Genomic DNA, 16,280 nt, shown 5'->3' with positions numbered 1-16,280 from the left:
GTTGTGCCTTCACTCAGGCCCCAGAACAGGGTTCCCCATAATAAGGCTGCCCCCCACACTGTTTTTACTTTTTTACTTCCCCTTGTTTTTGCCTACAAACGATGTGTTTCTTTTCCTGCCAGGCTGCTCTCCCGGGGCTTGGTTCCAGATCTTTCAGGGAGATAAACATGGCCCTTGTCCCAAGTGCGGAGCATTCTAATCTGTCCAGCCAGCTGACCTTGCGCATGGGCCTGGCCCACCCCAGCACCGCTGGCCACTGGGGTTCCGGGAAAAGCCTGTGGGTGGAGAGGCTGGTCACGTGCTGGGCTGTGCAGAGTTGGGGAGGCCCTTCACCCAGGGTATTCTCCCATCTATCCTGGGCCAGAGCGGTCTCCGCTACAGTGAGCTTGCCTGGGAGTTTCGGGCATCGCTGTTGGGGAGCCCCTGGGAGCCCCAGGCTTTGGCCAGCCTTCGGTGTACGTTGCTTGGAGGGACGTTCCTGGTCTGGGTGGCCTTCCTTGACATGCCCACCTGGAGTGGAAGGGAAGCCATCTGTTTTCCCCTTTCTGCTGGATATGCCTCTCCCCAGGGAGGAGCAGCAAGGCTGGGTAGGGCGGTGAGGGGCCGAGGCCGAGGAAGCACACAGACCCCCAGCCCTGCCTTTCTCTGGCCTGGAGTCTGCGGGTACACAGTGTACCCCTCTGCCCCGCGCTTGTGGACCACTGGCTGACTACTTCCCCAGAAGGAACACAAGGTTATTACCCTCCTGAGTCTGAATCCCTGTCAGGAAGACATCAGACAACAGGCTGGAGGGAGGAATCCCCCGTGCAGGCCACAGCTGGGCCTTCTCCTGGGGCTCAGGTCTGTGTCCACCCTCTCGGCCTCTTCTCTCTCTCTTTTTTTTTTTTTTTTTTTTGCTGTATGCGGGCCTCTCACTGTTGTGGCCTCTCCCGTTGCGGAGCACAGGCTCCGGACGCGCAGGCTTAGCGGCCATGGCTCACGGGCCCAGCCGCCCCGCGGCATGTGGGATCTTCCCGGACCGGGGCACGAACCCGCGTCCCCTGCATCGGCAGGCGGACTCTCAACCACTGCGCCACCAGGGAAGCCCTCGGCCTCTTCTCTTGAAGGACATTTGGGCATCCAGCCCAAGGCCAGGTACATGGTAAGAGTTGGAGTTAGCTAGTAGCTTTCTATGACTTGGGGAGCATTTTCAGATTGTGAGGTTCTCACCACCTGCCTGGGTCCGAGGGAGGAGACTCTCCGAGGGCAGGCTGGCTGGCCCACCCCTCCTCCCATCGTGGTCAGCAGGATCCTGAGGCTGAGCCTCATCTTTCTAGATCCCAAACCCTGACATTTACAGTGCGCCTGGGATACCGGCCCATCTCTACAAACTAGGCTTAGAAGTAGGTCGTCTATAATTCCTCAAGGAGAATTCAGCCATCTTTTTGCTCAAAAGGTCTGATCATTTTCAACGCTGTCATTCAAAGAACTTTTAAATTCATTTATTCAACAATTTTTTTTTTATCACAAGTCGTCAACAGCACTTTATTTTGTTCGAATGCTTCTTGTTGGCAGCTGCCACCTGTCCAGCGATTCTGTCCAGATCTCTCTGTCCCTGAGGTGTCAGTTTGTAGTCCCCATCTTGGTCCTTTCCCACCTTTTTCAGCCCCTCCAGGGCTTGGAGAACCCGACAGACCATGCTCTTGGAGCCTCTGCTGAAGTGGCTGGGCATGACACCGTTTCCCTGACACCGACCATAGATCTTGGTCACGGAGCCCCCGCCCCAGCCCCGGGGCTGCCCCAGAGATACAGGTGCCTTACTGTGGAAGCAGCTCGTGTGTAGAACCCGTTCTTATCGTAGGGAGTGAGTTCTTTATGCTTGGCCGGCTTGACAGTGTCTACCCGTTCAGGGGCTTTCAACTTCCTGGACTTTCTGAGGAAGGCTGCCAGGGCTCTGACGAACTCCCGCTGGTTCACGTCCTTTACAGTAACTCCAGGCATCGTGCAGCCTGCGAGCTGCCAGCCAGGGGAAAAGGCCATTCAACAAATATTTACCGAGCATCCAATAAGTGCCAGGCACTGGGGACACAGGGGAGCCAAAGCAGCCCTAGTCTCTACCCTCAAAGAGCTTCCTTCCAGTGGGGGAGACCCCTACCAGTCACATAACGTCATGGACAAACGTGACAGTGACGAGGGGTAGGAAGGAGAGGTGCGTGGTGCTGAAATAGGCTTGGAGGAGGGACACGATCTGAAATCAGAAGGATGAACGCAAGTTAAGGAGCTGAGAAGGGACGGGAAGAGCGTTGCAGACAGAGGGAACCAGCATTTCCGCGAAGCCCTGCAGCCGGAGGGAGCAGGTGAGCACACACGCCTGAAAGGACATGGGGGTCAGGGCTGAAGCCTGGGAGGGGTGTGGGCAGGTCAGACCACACAGGCCTTGAAGGTCACCTTAACCAGCCTTGCTTTGTCCCCAAAGTAGCAGGAAGCTATTTAAGAGTTTTAGCAGGGGGCGCGACAGGGTCAGATTTGCATTGCCAGAAGATCGCTCTGGCTACAGAGTGTATTGGGGTGGGGGGGGCAGAGCAGGAGTGAGTGGACCGGCTGTAGTCCAGGGAGAGACGGGCACCTGGGCACCTGGGCGGGGTGGTGGTGGTGGAGAAGGATTGGGGATATAAGTTGGGAGGTAGAGCTGCTGGAACTTGCCGAGAGATTGGATGTGGATGAAACAGAGGAGGGGGCTTTCAAGGACATCGCCCGGGTTTTTGGCTTGGCAGATGGAAGGTGGCTACCGCCAGCTACAGTGAGAGGGAACCCAGAGGAAGACAAAGTTTAGGGAGACAAGTGCAATTTCAGATGCACTGGAGGAGGTGTTGAGACATTGAGGAACTATCGACTTGGCCGGTGGGTGCCTGGGTCTGGAGCTCAGAGGAGGTCTGGGTTAGAGATGCTCATGTCTGTCATCTGTCCAGAGGTGGCAGTGGGAGCCATGTGCACAGAAAGGACAGCCCCGTTTGGACACCAGTTCTTCGGCAGCCAGTGTTTCTCCCACAGCCCAGCCAGCTTTCTTTACCCTGTTTCACATGTTCGCCAGGCCCCCGGCCCTCAGATGCCCATGGGTTTCTGAGTTTCCGGATTCACCTTTGTCTCCAGGGCTTCTTGGCCACTGGGAAGTCACAGCTCAGCTGCTGAGTGCATTTGCGCAGTTCTGGTGCTGCGAGGTGTCTGACTCACTGTTGGAGCTGGATCACAGGGAAGACTCTAGGCGGACTCTCAACCACTGTGCCACCAGGGAAGCCCTGTCCATATTTTTTAAATGTATAATTATTTTGTTTTGGGGTAGATAGTACATGCATTTGGTAAAAAGAATTTTTTTTTTCAACATGCAAAAGCATATTCAGTGAAAGTTTGTTTCCTCTTTGCTGTCTTTTGAGAACATACCTTTATGTGATTGGGGCAGCAGGAAAATGTTTATTTATCATATAAATGTTCCAGAGACGGAACAGTAATAGAGCACTGAAAAATTTGAAGACTGGGCGTTTGTTCTTAAGAGTGTGTGCCCTGGGGGAGCTTGATATATTTTCTTTCCGCCCTGACTTTCTCAGTTAGTTGGGATTATGTTAGGCTTTATATAATAGAAAATTCAAAATAACAATGGATTAAACAATATAGAAGTTTATTTTCCTGTCCTACAAAGGAAGTTTGGGAGTAAGCAGTGCAGGCCTGGGCTGGTGGCTCCATGGTGAATGCAAGATCCTTCCATCATCTCTGATTTCCATCCTCAAGATCACTTCATGGTCCAAAATGGCTACCAGAGTCCAGCCATCATGTCTGAGTCCCAGGAGGCATGAAAAGAAAGGGGAAGGGCAAAAGGGTGTGCTTCCCAGCTGAGTCAGGGCTCTCTACATAGTCTTCCACACACATGCAGGACCCATGTACTCTTGTGTAGGTTGTTCACTGGACAAGGATGCCATTCATATCATCAACATCATGGATTTATATTTTATTTACAAGTGCTTTCTAGCATATGGCAAAGCAGTATATTAGGTTCATCTTGTGATGGTATTTTGAGGAATGGATGCCTTTTCCTAATTCACACAAAGGTACTGTCTGGATCACAGATGGCTCTGCCTCAAATACACTTCCAGCTCTTTGTCAGCACCTAATCACCCTGTCATACTGAGCTGCAAAGAGGGCCAAGAAATGTAGTGTTTAGCTGCGCTTCTCCAACTAAAATAAAAATTCCAGTGCTGAGAACGAAGAGGAAAACATAGCTGGCAGTCTGCCACACTATCAGTCTCAGGGCGTATTTGCTGAAGCAGCCTAATCACTAAGGGCAGCTGGGGTGGAATGTTGGTTTTGAGTAATCTCTTGCCCTGGCCACCTTTTTCTCATGCAACCATGAAATACTCACCTCCCAAGTATATTTCCTTTCCTCACTCCCCTTGGCATCTAATTTACAGAAGGGTCATCTGAATTGCAAACACAATTTCTAAGTTAAACTCCTGAGTCAGCTTCAACATGATGAAGTAACAATTCATAAAAGAGATAAGGTAGGGACTCCTTTCAGCTAATATAGAAATTAAATGACTGCACTCCAAAGTTTGTAATCGTCAGCTCTACACTGAACATGGATGTAGATTCTTGTGGTTCTTTGCTTACACCATGCACTTTCTTACTTCCGTGCCTTTGCACATGCTCTCTTTTCTCCCTAGATTTATCCCCATTCCACCATTATTTTCTGCCTGGTAAACTCCTATTCATCCTTAAAAACCCTACTCAGTGACCCCCTCCTCTGTGAAACCTTTGTGGCAGACTTACCACTCTAACTTTGCACACTTCTCTTCCATCTGTGCAGATATATTGTATCTATCATTAGAAAGGTGTTATTTGTTCATCTGTTTGTCGGTCCTACTAGAGCATGCACTTCAGCAGGTACAGGACTGTGTCTTGTTCCTTGTGCCTGCAAAGACCCCAGCTCATAGTCATAGGTAGCGTCTACTAAACCGCCCTTTGATCCAAAAGCAAGTTTATACTTCCTTTTCCAGCACCAATACAAATCTCTTATTTACTTTAAAAGAACAAAATGACTTCTTGATACTTTACATATTCAAATTACAAGAAAAGAATTTTCACTTGAACTTTCAGTATCAATCTAAAACTGAATTGTGGGCTTCCCTGGTGGCGCAGTGGTTAAGAATCCGCCTGCCAATGCAGGGGACACAGGTTCGAGCCCTGGTCCGGGAAGATCCCACATGCCATAGAACAGCTAAGCCCGTGCGCCACAACTACTGAGCCTCCACTCTAGAGCCCACGTGCCACAGCTATTGAGCCCGTGCGCCTAGAGCCCATGCTCCACAACAAGAGTAGCCCCTGCTTGTCGCAATTAGAGGAAGCCTGTGCACAGCAACAAAGACCCAACACAGCCAAAAATAAATAAGATAAAGGAATCGTATGTTTTTCTTTTTAATTCCATCGGTATTTTTATTTATTTATTTATTAATTATTTTTGGCTGCGTTGGGTCTTCGTTGCTGCAGGCGGGCTTTCTCTAGTTGCGGCAAGCGGGGGCTACTCTTCATTTTGGTGTGCGGGCTTCTCACTACAGTGGCTTCTCTCGTTGTGGAGCATGGGCTCTAGGTGTGTGGGCTTCAGTAGTTGTGGCATGTGAGCTCAGTAGTTGTGGCTCGTGGGCTCTGGAGCACAGGCTCAGTAGTTGTGGTGCACGGGCTTGGACCAGGGCTCGAACCCATGTCCCCTGCATTGGCAGGTGGATTCTTAACCACTGTGCCACCAGGGAAGTCCCAATCGTATGCTTTAAAACTTGTGTTTTTGCCCCAAGCATAACAGAAATACTATACATTCAGTGAAATTATTAGACTGGGTTTCCTTTTAGCAATCCTAGAGAACTAAGCACCCTTTTTACTTGATCTCCTATAGTTAAAATTGTCCTTTTAGAGTAAGACCCAGAAAGACAAAAGAAAAGTAAAATAATAAATTGCTCTATTTGCATCTTTTAAGGGTAAAGGTCACCATATTGCACAACTGACTTCTTCAACTTGAACTAATTCCTAATTTTTTCCCAAGTTTCAGAAGCGCATGCTCAAAGCTTCAGTATAGAATGTGGGGACTTAAACTTCATATAATCCCATTTCTTATGAGTAGTCAACTGCTGCTCAGATTTACCTCTCAGCTCAACATTTTAGAACTAAATGACCACTGTCCTCCAGTTACTGTGTCTTTAAAAAAATTAGGCTAGTTTACAACAAAAGCTGCATTTTCCTTACTAGACAAACTACTCATTTTTTAAGGAAGGGTACTGTGGCTCCAAGAAAAAAATGCTTTCATTCTGAAAGGCTACCACCCGCTCTCCAATTCTCTCAGCAAAGTATTTTGCCAGTATTCTGGAAAAGTGCATTACAAACAAAACAAAACAACCTAATCAGATAAAATATATTTTCTGAACTTTTCAAGTAGATGAATTAACCTCGAGTTTCGGGTGCTAGCATAATAAAGCAGGCACTCTCGTTTTGCATTGTATTACTTCTGAATTTTTCATGGTGTCTCCTAAATATTGATGTTTTGAAGTAGATAGAATATTTTCTACACCAGCAGGAGCTGACCACACAGAAGAGATAAATATAGCTTTCCTTGGAAACGGTGAGGCTTAGTAAACAGAATTCTGCTCCCTTACACTGAGAATGTAACTTCTCAGAAGAGTGGGGACTACCCAGGTGCACGGACTGCAAAACACTGGTAGCCAAGATGTACGTGACCTTGTGCTTTCCTTATCCTTCAAGTCCGTCCTTGGTGAGGGCACATGGGGAGGCCAGCAGATGCCCACGCCATGCACTTTCCTCCTCCCAGCCTGCTTATCCCTAAGTCATCTAATAGGGATAGGGTCCTCTGGGGTCTCTTCCTGCATGAAGATTCGGCACAGTAATAAGGGCTTTGGGGGAAGGGGAAGGAAGTCTGTGAGATCGGCGTTATCCCCATTTTACAGAGGGGGCCACAGATACTCAGAGCAGTTTGGTAACTTGTCCAAAGCCCCTCAGCTGGTAAATGGCAGAGCTCAAATGGTAGTTCAGGGCTTTGAACTACTCAAACAGGGAAGCAAGCTAGAAGATCCTTTACTGTAAACTCCAGAATGTTCCCGGTTCTTAAAGTCAAAGGTAGTCCAAGTTGCTGTTGGTGGGGCGATGTCTCATGGAACAGGGGTTCTACCAGGAAAGCCAGGCTGGCTCTTCACATGGGAACACCCAAGTGGGCCACCAGGCTTCCCCAAACTCACAGGGTGTTTGCATTTCCTCGATGTATGGCAGGACGGGGTGACACCTTGTTCCCAGGGACCAAGTGACTAGGTCTGCCCTCTAATGTCCCACCCTCCTCCAGGAATCAGGCTTACCTGCGGCTGACTTCTGAGTCAGTAGTTCTCACTGAGTGGAGAATCAGAGCCCGGGTGGGGTGCCACAGTTGAGGGGCAGCATACAGGCTTATAGGGAGGCCTGCGACCGTGGTCACCCCACACTCGTGACAGCTCAGTGCACCCCTGCATTGTTAAGTCACACGTCCCAGTCTTGCTCTTGAGGCCTCTCTTTTCTGGGCTACATACGGACCTGTCCCCTGTCTGCACACTGTATTCACTGGGGAGTTTACAAAATAGCGCTTGGGCTCCAGCCCCCATACCAAAGGAAAGTGCTATCCTCCAGTCTCTTACTACAGATTCGGTTTGCTTGTCTATGTCCTTTATATAAGTGGAGTCATGCGGTGTGTGCTCTTCTGTGTCTGGCATCTTTGGCCCAGCACTGTTTGTGGGATTGATCCCTGTCACTGTGTGTAGTTACAGATCGTCTGTTCTCATTGTATGGTGTTCCCTTGTGTCAAGAGACCATCATCTGTGGTGGTAGGACATCTGGATTGTTTCTAGTTTTTGGCTTCTACAGATCGGATCGGATCGTGCTGTCATTTGTGACTTTTGGTAAACACGTGGACACATCTTGGTTGGATCTATACCTAGGAATGAGTTGGTGAGTCACAGCGTTTGTATCTGCCCAGTTTTAGGAGATTCTGCCAAACGGTCTTCCAGAGGGATTGTACGAAAGTCTCCTGTTACATTTTGATTCATCCTAGTTTATCTCTAGCACTGTTACCTCAATTCCAGTTTTGAGGGGACCCTCCACAGACCCTTCCATCTTAAAGGTCAACGTCTTACCTGAGTCCAGTGGTAAGACTGAGGCCCACCAGCCAGAGGTGGGCCTGAAACCCCAGCCCTGCAGCTTCAAGTGTGTGCCTGCACTGACACTGAGCGCCTCCGTGGGCAGAGCCCCGTGCTTGGAGCCACGGGGAAGACAGAAGAAACAGAAGATCGCATTCTAGCTGGAGGGGGCAGAGGGGTTGGGGGAAGATAGGAAAGACTCCTGCAAGGAAGGTGACTTGGAAGGCATCTCCCCAGCTTCCTTCCAAGCTCTCAGCAGTCCCCCTGCCCCAGGCAGGCCTGAGCTAGCTCATAACCCCTGGTGACCTTGAGCAGAGCCATGTGGTCTCCCTGAGCCTCCGCCAGCTCGCTTTGTCACGACGGGCTTGGCTATTACAGTATTCAGTTCTGTGGGGTTGTGGGTCTGGCTGTCATTATTAGAATCCTGCCACATTTCCCCTCCAACCCCACCCCCTTTACTGGCTGTGATCTCAGACGAGTTACACAACCTTGGTTTTCTCATCTGTAAAGTGGGATTGTTGTGAGGATTAATGGGTCAAATGATACAAAGTGCTCACAGCAGTGTCCAAGGAAGCCCTCCCTAAGATGCCTGTTACCCTCAGGCCTTGAGCCCACTGGGGTGAGAGTTCAGGGGCAAACATAAATACACACTGCCATGGGGTCAAGGGCAGCTCACGGACAAGAGATTTTGCGGGCTCCTGAGGGAGGAAGAGCAGGGTTCTGATGGGGGAAATGGAGGGTTGTCCCAGGATTTGGAGGTCTGTTTGTGGGGGACAGAGAAACTGCCTTGTATGGCTCCAGGCTCCAGAGTCGGGGTGCCTCCTGGGGCTGGCTAGGAGTTTAGCCTGTAGCTTGCAGGCTGTGAGGACAGATTATGGAATTTCTCCTCCCTGGGAAAAGAGGGTTGGTAAAACGTGATAGTTAGGCTGCTGAGGCTTTCACAGGCCTGGCTGTGGGGGCAGCAGGCCCCCCTGGAACTGTAGCATTTTCTTCAAATTTCTAACTGGGATCTTGGACACCATGGATGTGGAGTCATGGGTCCACCCTTCCCCCTGAGGGTTACAACCAGGAGGGCAGCTTGGGGAATCCAGCTTTCTGCACGGGACCAACTTACCAGTCTGTGTGCAGAGAGAGGCTCTGGGATTGTCTGCTCACCTTGGAGATGGAATTTTCTCTTTGCTTCTTGATCCTATAGAAGGGCCACAGTCCCTCCCACCTCGGTCAGGCCCAAGTGTTTATTCAACAGCTGTTGGTGAGATTCCTGCATCTGCCAGAACTGGGCTCGGTGCTCACTGGGATACCTTGGGGAGCAAGACAGATAGCCAGCCTTCTTAGACTTTATAATTCAGTCTAGAGCAAAGGTTCTCAGAGTGTGGTCCCCAGACTACCAGCAGCAGCATTACCTGGGAACTAGTTAGAAATGCAGATTCTCCGGCCATACCCCAGATCCCTTGAATCGTTTAACAGCTTCTCAGGTGATTCTAACACATCCTGAAGTTGGAACCGCTGATCTGCAGCATGGGTTCTGCACTGAGGGCAATTTCCCTCCCAGGGAACATTTGGCCATATCTGGAGATATGTTTGGTTGTCACACGGGGCGTGGTGGAGTGGGGGTGGGGGTAGGGGAGGAGGTGGAGCTGGTATAACTGGGTAGAGGTCAAGGATGCTGTTAAACACCCTACAATGCACAGGACAGGCCTCATAACAAAGAACTATCTGGTCCAAAATGTCAGTTGTGCTGAGGTTGAGAAGCCCTGCCCTAGAGCAGTTACAGTAGAGGGCAGCGAGGGCAGTGGTCCTTTTCTCCCTTTGCTCCAGATGTGTTGCTCCCTGGCCACATGACCTGGGGTGAGTCACGGCCACCCCTGGCCTCAGTTTCCCCAGCTATGAAGTGAGGGGGGTGAACTCACGTTGCTGAGTTCCTCTTTAGCTTGGAGGTTCAGTGGTTCCAACCTAGCAACTGGCCAACCCAGGGAGGTTGGGCTGATGCAGCCCTACTCTTCATCTCAGGTGCCAACTGGCCTAGAGAGGCCTTGGGGGAGGGGAGGCAGGTAAGGGCTGTGTCATCTGCCTAGTGCTACCGCCTCCGCAACCCAGGCTGCGGCAGCCAGAGTCCAGCTGGCCTTGGGTTTCCCGGTGAATGGTGCTTCTCCCCACTGGGGGACATGGGGAGTCCAACCCCAAGGAGCCCGCCCTGGGGAGGAGAGTCACCAGCTGGCTCCACGCCCTGGCCTGCACTGTGCAGGGAGCTGGGCAGGCAGAGCGGCGCCTTCCCTCCTGAGCCTCAAACTTACACTTTCCTCATACTCTAAGTAAACCAGCAGTCCTGGCCAAGGAGGGCCGGAGGCCTGAGGGCAGCCGCGGCACCCGGGTAGCCGTCCCGCCGGCGCCCGGCACGCCCAGGCTCTTCACGCCCCGGGGGTGGGCGTCTCGGCTCTCCCTCCCTACCGGGGAGCGTGGGGGCGGAGTTAAACCTAAGGACGCAGGGGGCCCCTGAACTCTGATTGGTCGGACTCTGAGGCCCCGCCTCTTCTCGGAGCTCGCTGACCTCCTTCGTCATGGACCCGCAGCTCCTGTGCACCAGCAAGGGGAAGGTCTTGTTCATTATTTAATTTTTCGGAAAAAAAATGTGCAGGCCTGAGAGACCCACTCGGGTAGACGGCCGCGGCCCGCGTGCAGTCGTGGCTCCTGTGCTCTGAGGGTCCCAAAGAGCAGGTATGAAGGCTTGAGGCTGAAAACATGCTGAAGGGAGACAAGATGGAACGGGGGCGGGGTTGCAGGAGCAACATGCCCAATGACAGACAGGGAATGAATGCTTTGACTACAAATTCTAATCCTCACAAGTGCGATGCGATTTGGGGCAAGTCCCTTGCCTGCTCTGACTCTTACCTTAAGTGAAAAGGAAAGTCAAGTCCAATGAATTTTGACTCCTTAGTGGGTGGATTTGTATGGGCCATGGTTTATCACATCCCTGGAAAACCCACCGGCAGACAGTCAATACCTGTTACACCTGGCTAACCTAGAGCGCCTTACTTCGTGTGCGTTTAGTACCCGGTATTAAATAAAGGGCGGTTAATAGGTGGCCGATTAACACACTGCAGTAAAGCTCGCTTTGTAATCTGAGATCAGTGGCTCTAAAGCGCCCTCCTTGAACCAAGGACTAATATTCTTATTATCTTAATTAGGATGCAAGAGAAAGGGCTTTAAACTTTTTCCTTGAATCTGTTATGTTGCCCTGGGCTGTGGCCCATCATGGTGCCCCTTGTCCTGGTTCCCTGAATTTAGATGCAGTGTTTGAACACTGATCATTTCAACATTCTCTCTCGTGGTTCTGTTTGCTGTCGAAGTCCGGGGACATAACTACGCTACACACACATCAGATAGAGCCCGCGAGCCACAACTACTGAAGCCCGCACGCCTAGAGCCTGTGCTTCGCATCAAGAGAAGCCACCTCCATGAGAAGCCCATGCACCTCAACAAAGTGTAGCCCCCGCTCAGTGCAACTAGATAAAGCCCACGCGCAGCAACGAAGATCCAATGCAGCCAAAAAAACCCCTAAAAAACAAATAAATTAAAAATTTAAAAAAGGCAGTGGGGAGTGAGGGTGGCACCTGCAGCCGCCCCACCTCTCCTGCAGGCCCCTAACTCCACAGCTCTGCTTCCCTGGCTGCTTCCCAAGGAGCTGATCAAAGGGTGAGAGCTCAGAGCTCATGTGGACAAGTGAAAGCACTGGGATAATTCTATGCAGAAAAGGGAAAGTTGGGCATTTATATCCCAGCAGCAAGTGACAACTGTGCTCTTGGCCTCTCTGTGCTTGACAACATCCTGCAAAATTTATCATATTTGCTTCTACCGTGTATGCTGATTTCACAGATATTGGCAAAGTGCCTTTCTGGGCAGGCATTATGCTGGGCACTGGGGTCAGGGCAGGGACCAGGATAGACACAGTCCTTGCCTTCCCAGCTCCAGACTGTTGTGTCATGACCCTCCCACTGGGTGAACTGTGTCCATCTGCTCCTGCTGCTGGGGGCAGCTGTGCTCTCTGCCTTCTGCCTTTTCCCACACGCGCCCCAGTGCCCCACAATCCCTAAGCCTAGTCCTGCCTTTGAATACCACAGAGACTAGCAGCTGGCTTTTCTCCCTGTTCTCAAAGGGTAGGATTTCCTGGGAGGGACAGAGCGTCTCTCTGTGGGAGGCGGGAGAAGCCTGTGCCTGCTTTCTTTTCTTGGCAGGAGCAAACCTCAGAGCCTCAGCAAGCCCCCAGCAGAGTCCTGTAGCAGATAGAGGGCACCCTAGGGTGGGTTTGCTAACAGCGTCCTCCTCCTGCCCCAGTTTTCCAAGGGAGAGTCCGGATGGGCCTGGGAAGTGGATCTGCTGAGGCCTCACCTGAGATCCATGCTTTCTCCTCCGGTTGGGTCCTGACTGCCCTGCATCCAGCAGACCCTCTGCTGGCTCAGGCCCGAGGACGGTGCCCGTATTCACGCACATTTCTCTGAATGTGAACCTTCGGGGGGTTACTTCCCCTGGGAATGTGCAAGATGAGGAGCTAGATAATAATGCTGGGCCAGTGTCAGCCTGGTATTGGTTTGCAGGAACTAAGTTCTTTCTTCCTCTTCTGAGAAAAAAGCAGGGGAATCAGACTAATGAGTGTTAAAAGAGCTGAGTTGATATGAAATGTAATAGGCAAGTCTATAGAGGCAGAAGGTAGATTAGTGGTTGCTTGGGGCCTTGGGTGGTGTGAGGGACAAAGCAGGGTGATAGCTAAAGGGTACAGGGTTCCTCTTTGTGGTGGTGAAAATGTTCTAAAATTGTGGTCATGGTTGCACATATCTGTGAATATACTAAAAACCACCGGGTTGTACACCTTAAACAAGTGAATTACATGGTATATGAATTATATCTCAATAAAGCTGTTGACAACCAACTGAGATATATAGCCATGTTTGGGCCACTGAACACTCCCCCACCCCGAATGAACTTAACTTCCCAGCTCTTCACACCTCCCCTCTTACCCCTATGGGTACCCTGAGGACAGACCCCCCCTCAGAGAGAGACAGCAAGGGGCAAGCATGGCTCTATCTCCTCTCCTGAGCCCACCACTCAGAGAAGTCCCTGCGCCTCCCGTTGGGGAAGGTGTCACGGGGGTGGAGAGAAGCTTCTCCGAAGCGTCTGGAGCCAGAGGCCCCTCAGAGAACCATGAGGCCTCAGAAATGCAGGCCCACCACCCAGGGCTGTGCGGAAGCCAACACAGCTTCACCTTTTCCAAATTTGACTCATGAATTTCATAGCTCAGTAGGATTATGGGTGATTTTTGTGTCTTTTTCTGTTGTTTTCCAATTTTTCCATACTATGCTTATAATATTATTTTTTTCAGGTCAAAAGTACCTAAAGTCGAGGGTTGGGTGGGAAAGAAGTCGGGGATCTGGCGTTTCCGGCCAGAGGTCAAGGTGGATTCTATCCCCCTTGCAGGAGTCATGTGGCTGGAAATACTCCTCGCCTTAGTGCTGGGCTTTGTCATCTACTGGTTCGTCTCCAAGGACAAGGAGGAAACTTTGCCACTTGAAGATGGATGGTGGGGGCCCGGGGTGAGGCCCACAGCTGGGGAGGACGAGAGCATCCGCCCATTCAAGGTGGAAACATCAGACGAGGAGATCAATGTAAGGCACCTCTTTCCAGATGAGGGAGCAGTGGGGAGGACGGGGAGGTCCCTTCTGGGGCTGCGCCTCAGGCTGGGGCTGGGATGGGGAGGGGCTTGGGAAGTGCTCCTCTTGTGGGGGGGTGTTTTTTCGCCTACTCTTCTCCCACTGGGCTTTCCTGCTCTGCCCATCCATCCCTTCTGCTCCTTCCCTCCCCTGTTTCCGCCTTCCCCTTCCCAAGGCCCGAGCAGTACCCAGGCCGGCAAGTGGGTGCCAGCCGGACCCAAGGGTCACAGAAAGCAGCTGGTTTTGCCTCCTTGGTGCCCCACCTGAAACCCTGGGAGTGAGCTTGTCGGCTCAGGGCCTGGGTGGAGATCGTGAGTGAGAAGCAAGGCCGTGGTGACATAAATGCTGCTGCACAGAGAACCTGGCACAGGGCCAGCCGTGGCCAGGCATCTACTGTGTGTCAGCCCCCTTGTAGTCACATGCAGTCCCTGCGGTCATGCAGAAAGTGAAGCTCAGAGAGGCAAAGCAACTGACCCAAGGCGACCGAGATAATAAGCAGAGGGTTTAAACTCAGATCTGTCTAACTCCAAAGCCTAGGCCCGTCCTCTGCACAGGGCTGGAATCAGGATGGATGGACATGATCATGGGGTGGGCTGATCTGAGAGCGAGGCTTGAGCAGGGCCAGGAGGGTGGGTGGGACCTGCAATGTCCCTACTCATCCTTTTTTCATTTTGTGGGTGTGGGAGCACCTACTGTGTGCAGGCCCTGTGCTGGGTGCTTAGAAGAAGAGGGAGAGCCTTCCCTCAAAGAGCTCCTAGTCCAGCAGTTGAGAAATGTGGACAGAGAAACGTTAATGATTAATAGAGATAAATGCGGTAAGAGATGCCGATAAAAAGTCATGGGAGCGCTCAGGAGGATGGGATTAAAGAGCGGAGACAGCTGTACCCAAGAGAAGCCAGACTGAGGCTCCCTTGGTAGCACTTGACGAGGTGTCGTTATTGAGGACAGAGGCTGAGCCCTGTCGATACCTCCTTTAGTGGGTTCCTAGGCCCAGCGTCTGACATTCCTAAAATCTGTGTGGAGGTTACTGCAGTGCTTGGGAGGACACTCTGGGAAGGGTAACACTTGAGAGGCTCCGTGGACCAACTTGAACTTCCCCAGCTGGAGCTGCTCTTTCAGCTTGAGGCACGCCTGCCCGTGAGACTTGTACCTTCTCTCCGGGTCTGTCATTTTTATCCTAACTGAGTTAGGATATACTGTATCGTTCAGTGCTGCGTATCAGAGTCAGCAAATCCATCCTGCCACCTGTTGTTTTTTTTAATTAATTAATTAATTTATTTATTTATGGCTGTGTTGGGTCTTCGTTTCTGTGCGAGGGCTTTCTCTAGTTGTGGCAAGTGGGGGCCACTCTTCATCGTGGTGCGCGGGCCTCTTACTATCGCGGCCTCTGTTGTTGCAGAGCACAGGCTCCAGATGCACAGGCTCAGCGGCCATGGCTCACGGGCCCAGTTGCTCCGCGGCATGTGGGATCCTCCCAGACCAGGGCTCGAATCCGTGTCCCCTGCATCAGCAGGCAGATTCTCAACCACTGTGCCACCAGGGAAGCCCCACCTGTTTTTTTTTTTAATTTAATTTTTATTTTATATCGGAGTATAGTTGATTTACAAGATTGTGTTAGTTTCAGGTGTACAGCAGAGTGATTCAGTTATACATAGACATATATCCATTTTTTGTCAGATTTTTTTCCCACATAGGTTATTGCAGAATATTGAGTAGAGTTCCCTGTGCTATACAGTAGGTCCTTGTTGATTATCTGTTTTATATGTAGTCTGCCACCTGCTTTTGTACAGCTCCCATGCTAAGAATAGTTTTTACACTTTAAATGGTTGGAAAAAAATCAAAAGAAGAATAATACTTTGCGACATGTGGAAATTACGTGACATCGAATTTCAGTGTCCATAAATAAAGTTTTTTTGGAGCACAGCCATGCCCATTTGTCCGTGTACCATCCACGGCTGTCTCCACACTACAAGGGCAGAGTGGAGTAGCTGCAGCTCAAAAAGCCTAAGATATTTATGATCTGGCCCTTTACAGAAAAGTTTGCCAACCCTTGCTGTATATAAGCCTCGATAAATTAAAGATCTGTATTGTTCATACATTTAAAAACTGAAAGATGAGAAGTCATCCTGAAGTCGAAAGTGAAGAACATATGTTTGGGGAACAGCCACCGCTGTGGGAAGCCAGGAGGTTTCTTCTGGGATAAACCTAACAACCCAGAGCACAAGTGTGCAGACCAGGAGTCTCCTCACCTTGTCTGGTGAAACTTTGCTTTGCCTCTGCTATACATATTATATATAATATACATTAATATAATTATATAATATATATCATATGTTATCATATATATTAACTATATTAATATATATAATTAATATATAATATATTACAT

General features: G+C 50.6%; 1 protein-coding gene and 1 pseudogene across 3 annotated transcripts in view; one reads left to right on the top strand and one right to left on the bottom strand.

The window, feature by feature from the left end:
• Window positions 1-16,280, top strand: part of EPHX1 (epoxide hydrolase 1) — a 40,490-nt gene that overhangs the window by 6,526 nt on the left and 17,684 nt on the right. For 2 of the 3 annotated variants that reach the window (XM_024753171.1, XM_024753172.1), the window contains exon 2: window positions 13,659-13,846. In XM_024753171.1, coding sequence (XP_024608939.1) covers window positions 13,664-13,846 — 183 coding nt within the window. In that variant the 5' untranslated portion in view covers window positions 13,659-13,663. Of the gene's footprint in view, window positions 1-10,740; window positions 10,905-13,658; window positions 13,847-16,280 lie in introns of those variants that run through there. The other variant, XM_024753173.1, reaches the window with a different exon arrangement.
• LOC112404955 (40S ribosomal protein S19 pseudogene) lies at window positions 1,514-2,004 on the bottom strand (annotated as a pseudogene).

This window comes from Neophocaena asiaeorientalis, unplaced genomic scaffold (genome assembly GCF_003031525.2).
Source record: "Neophocaena asiaeorientalis asiaeorientalis breed wild unplaced genomic scaffold, Neophocaena_asiaeorientalis_V1.1 scaffold634, whole genome shotgun sequence".
In the NCBI taxonomy this organism is placed as follows: Eukaryota; Metazoa; Chordata; class Mammalia; order Artiodactyla; family Phocoenidae; genus Neophocaena; species Neophocaena asiaeorientalis.
This window is presented reverse-complemented; position numbering and strand designations above follow the sequence as displayed.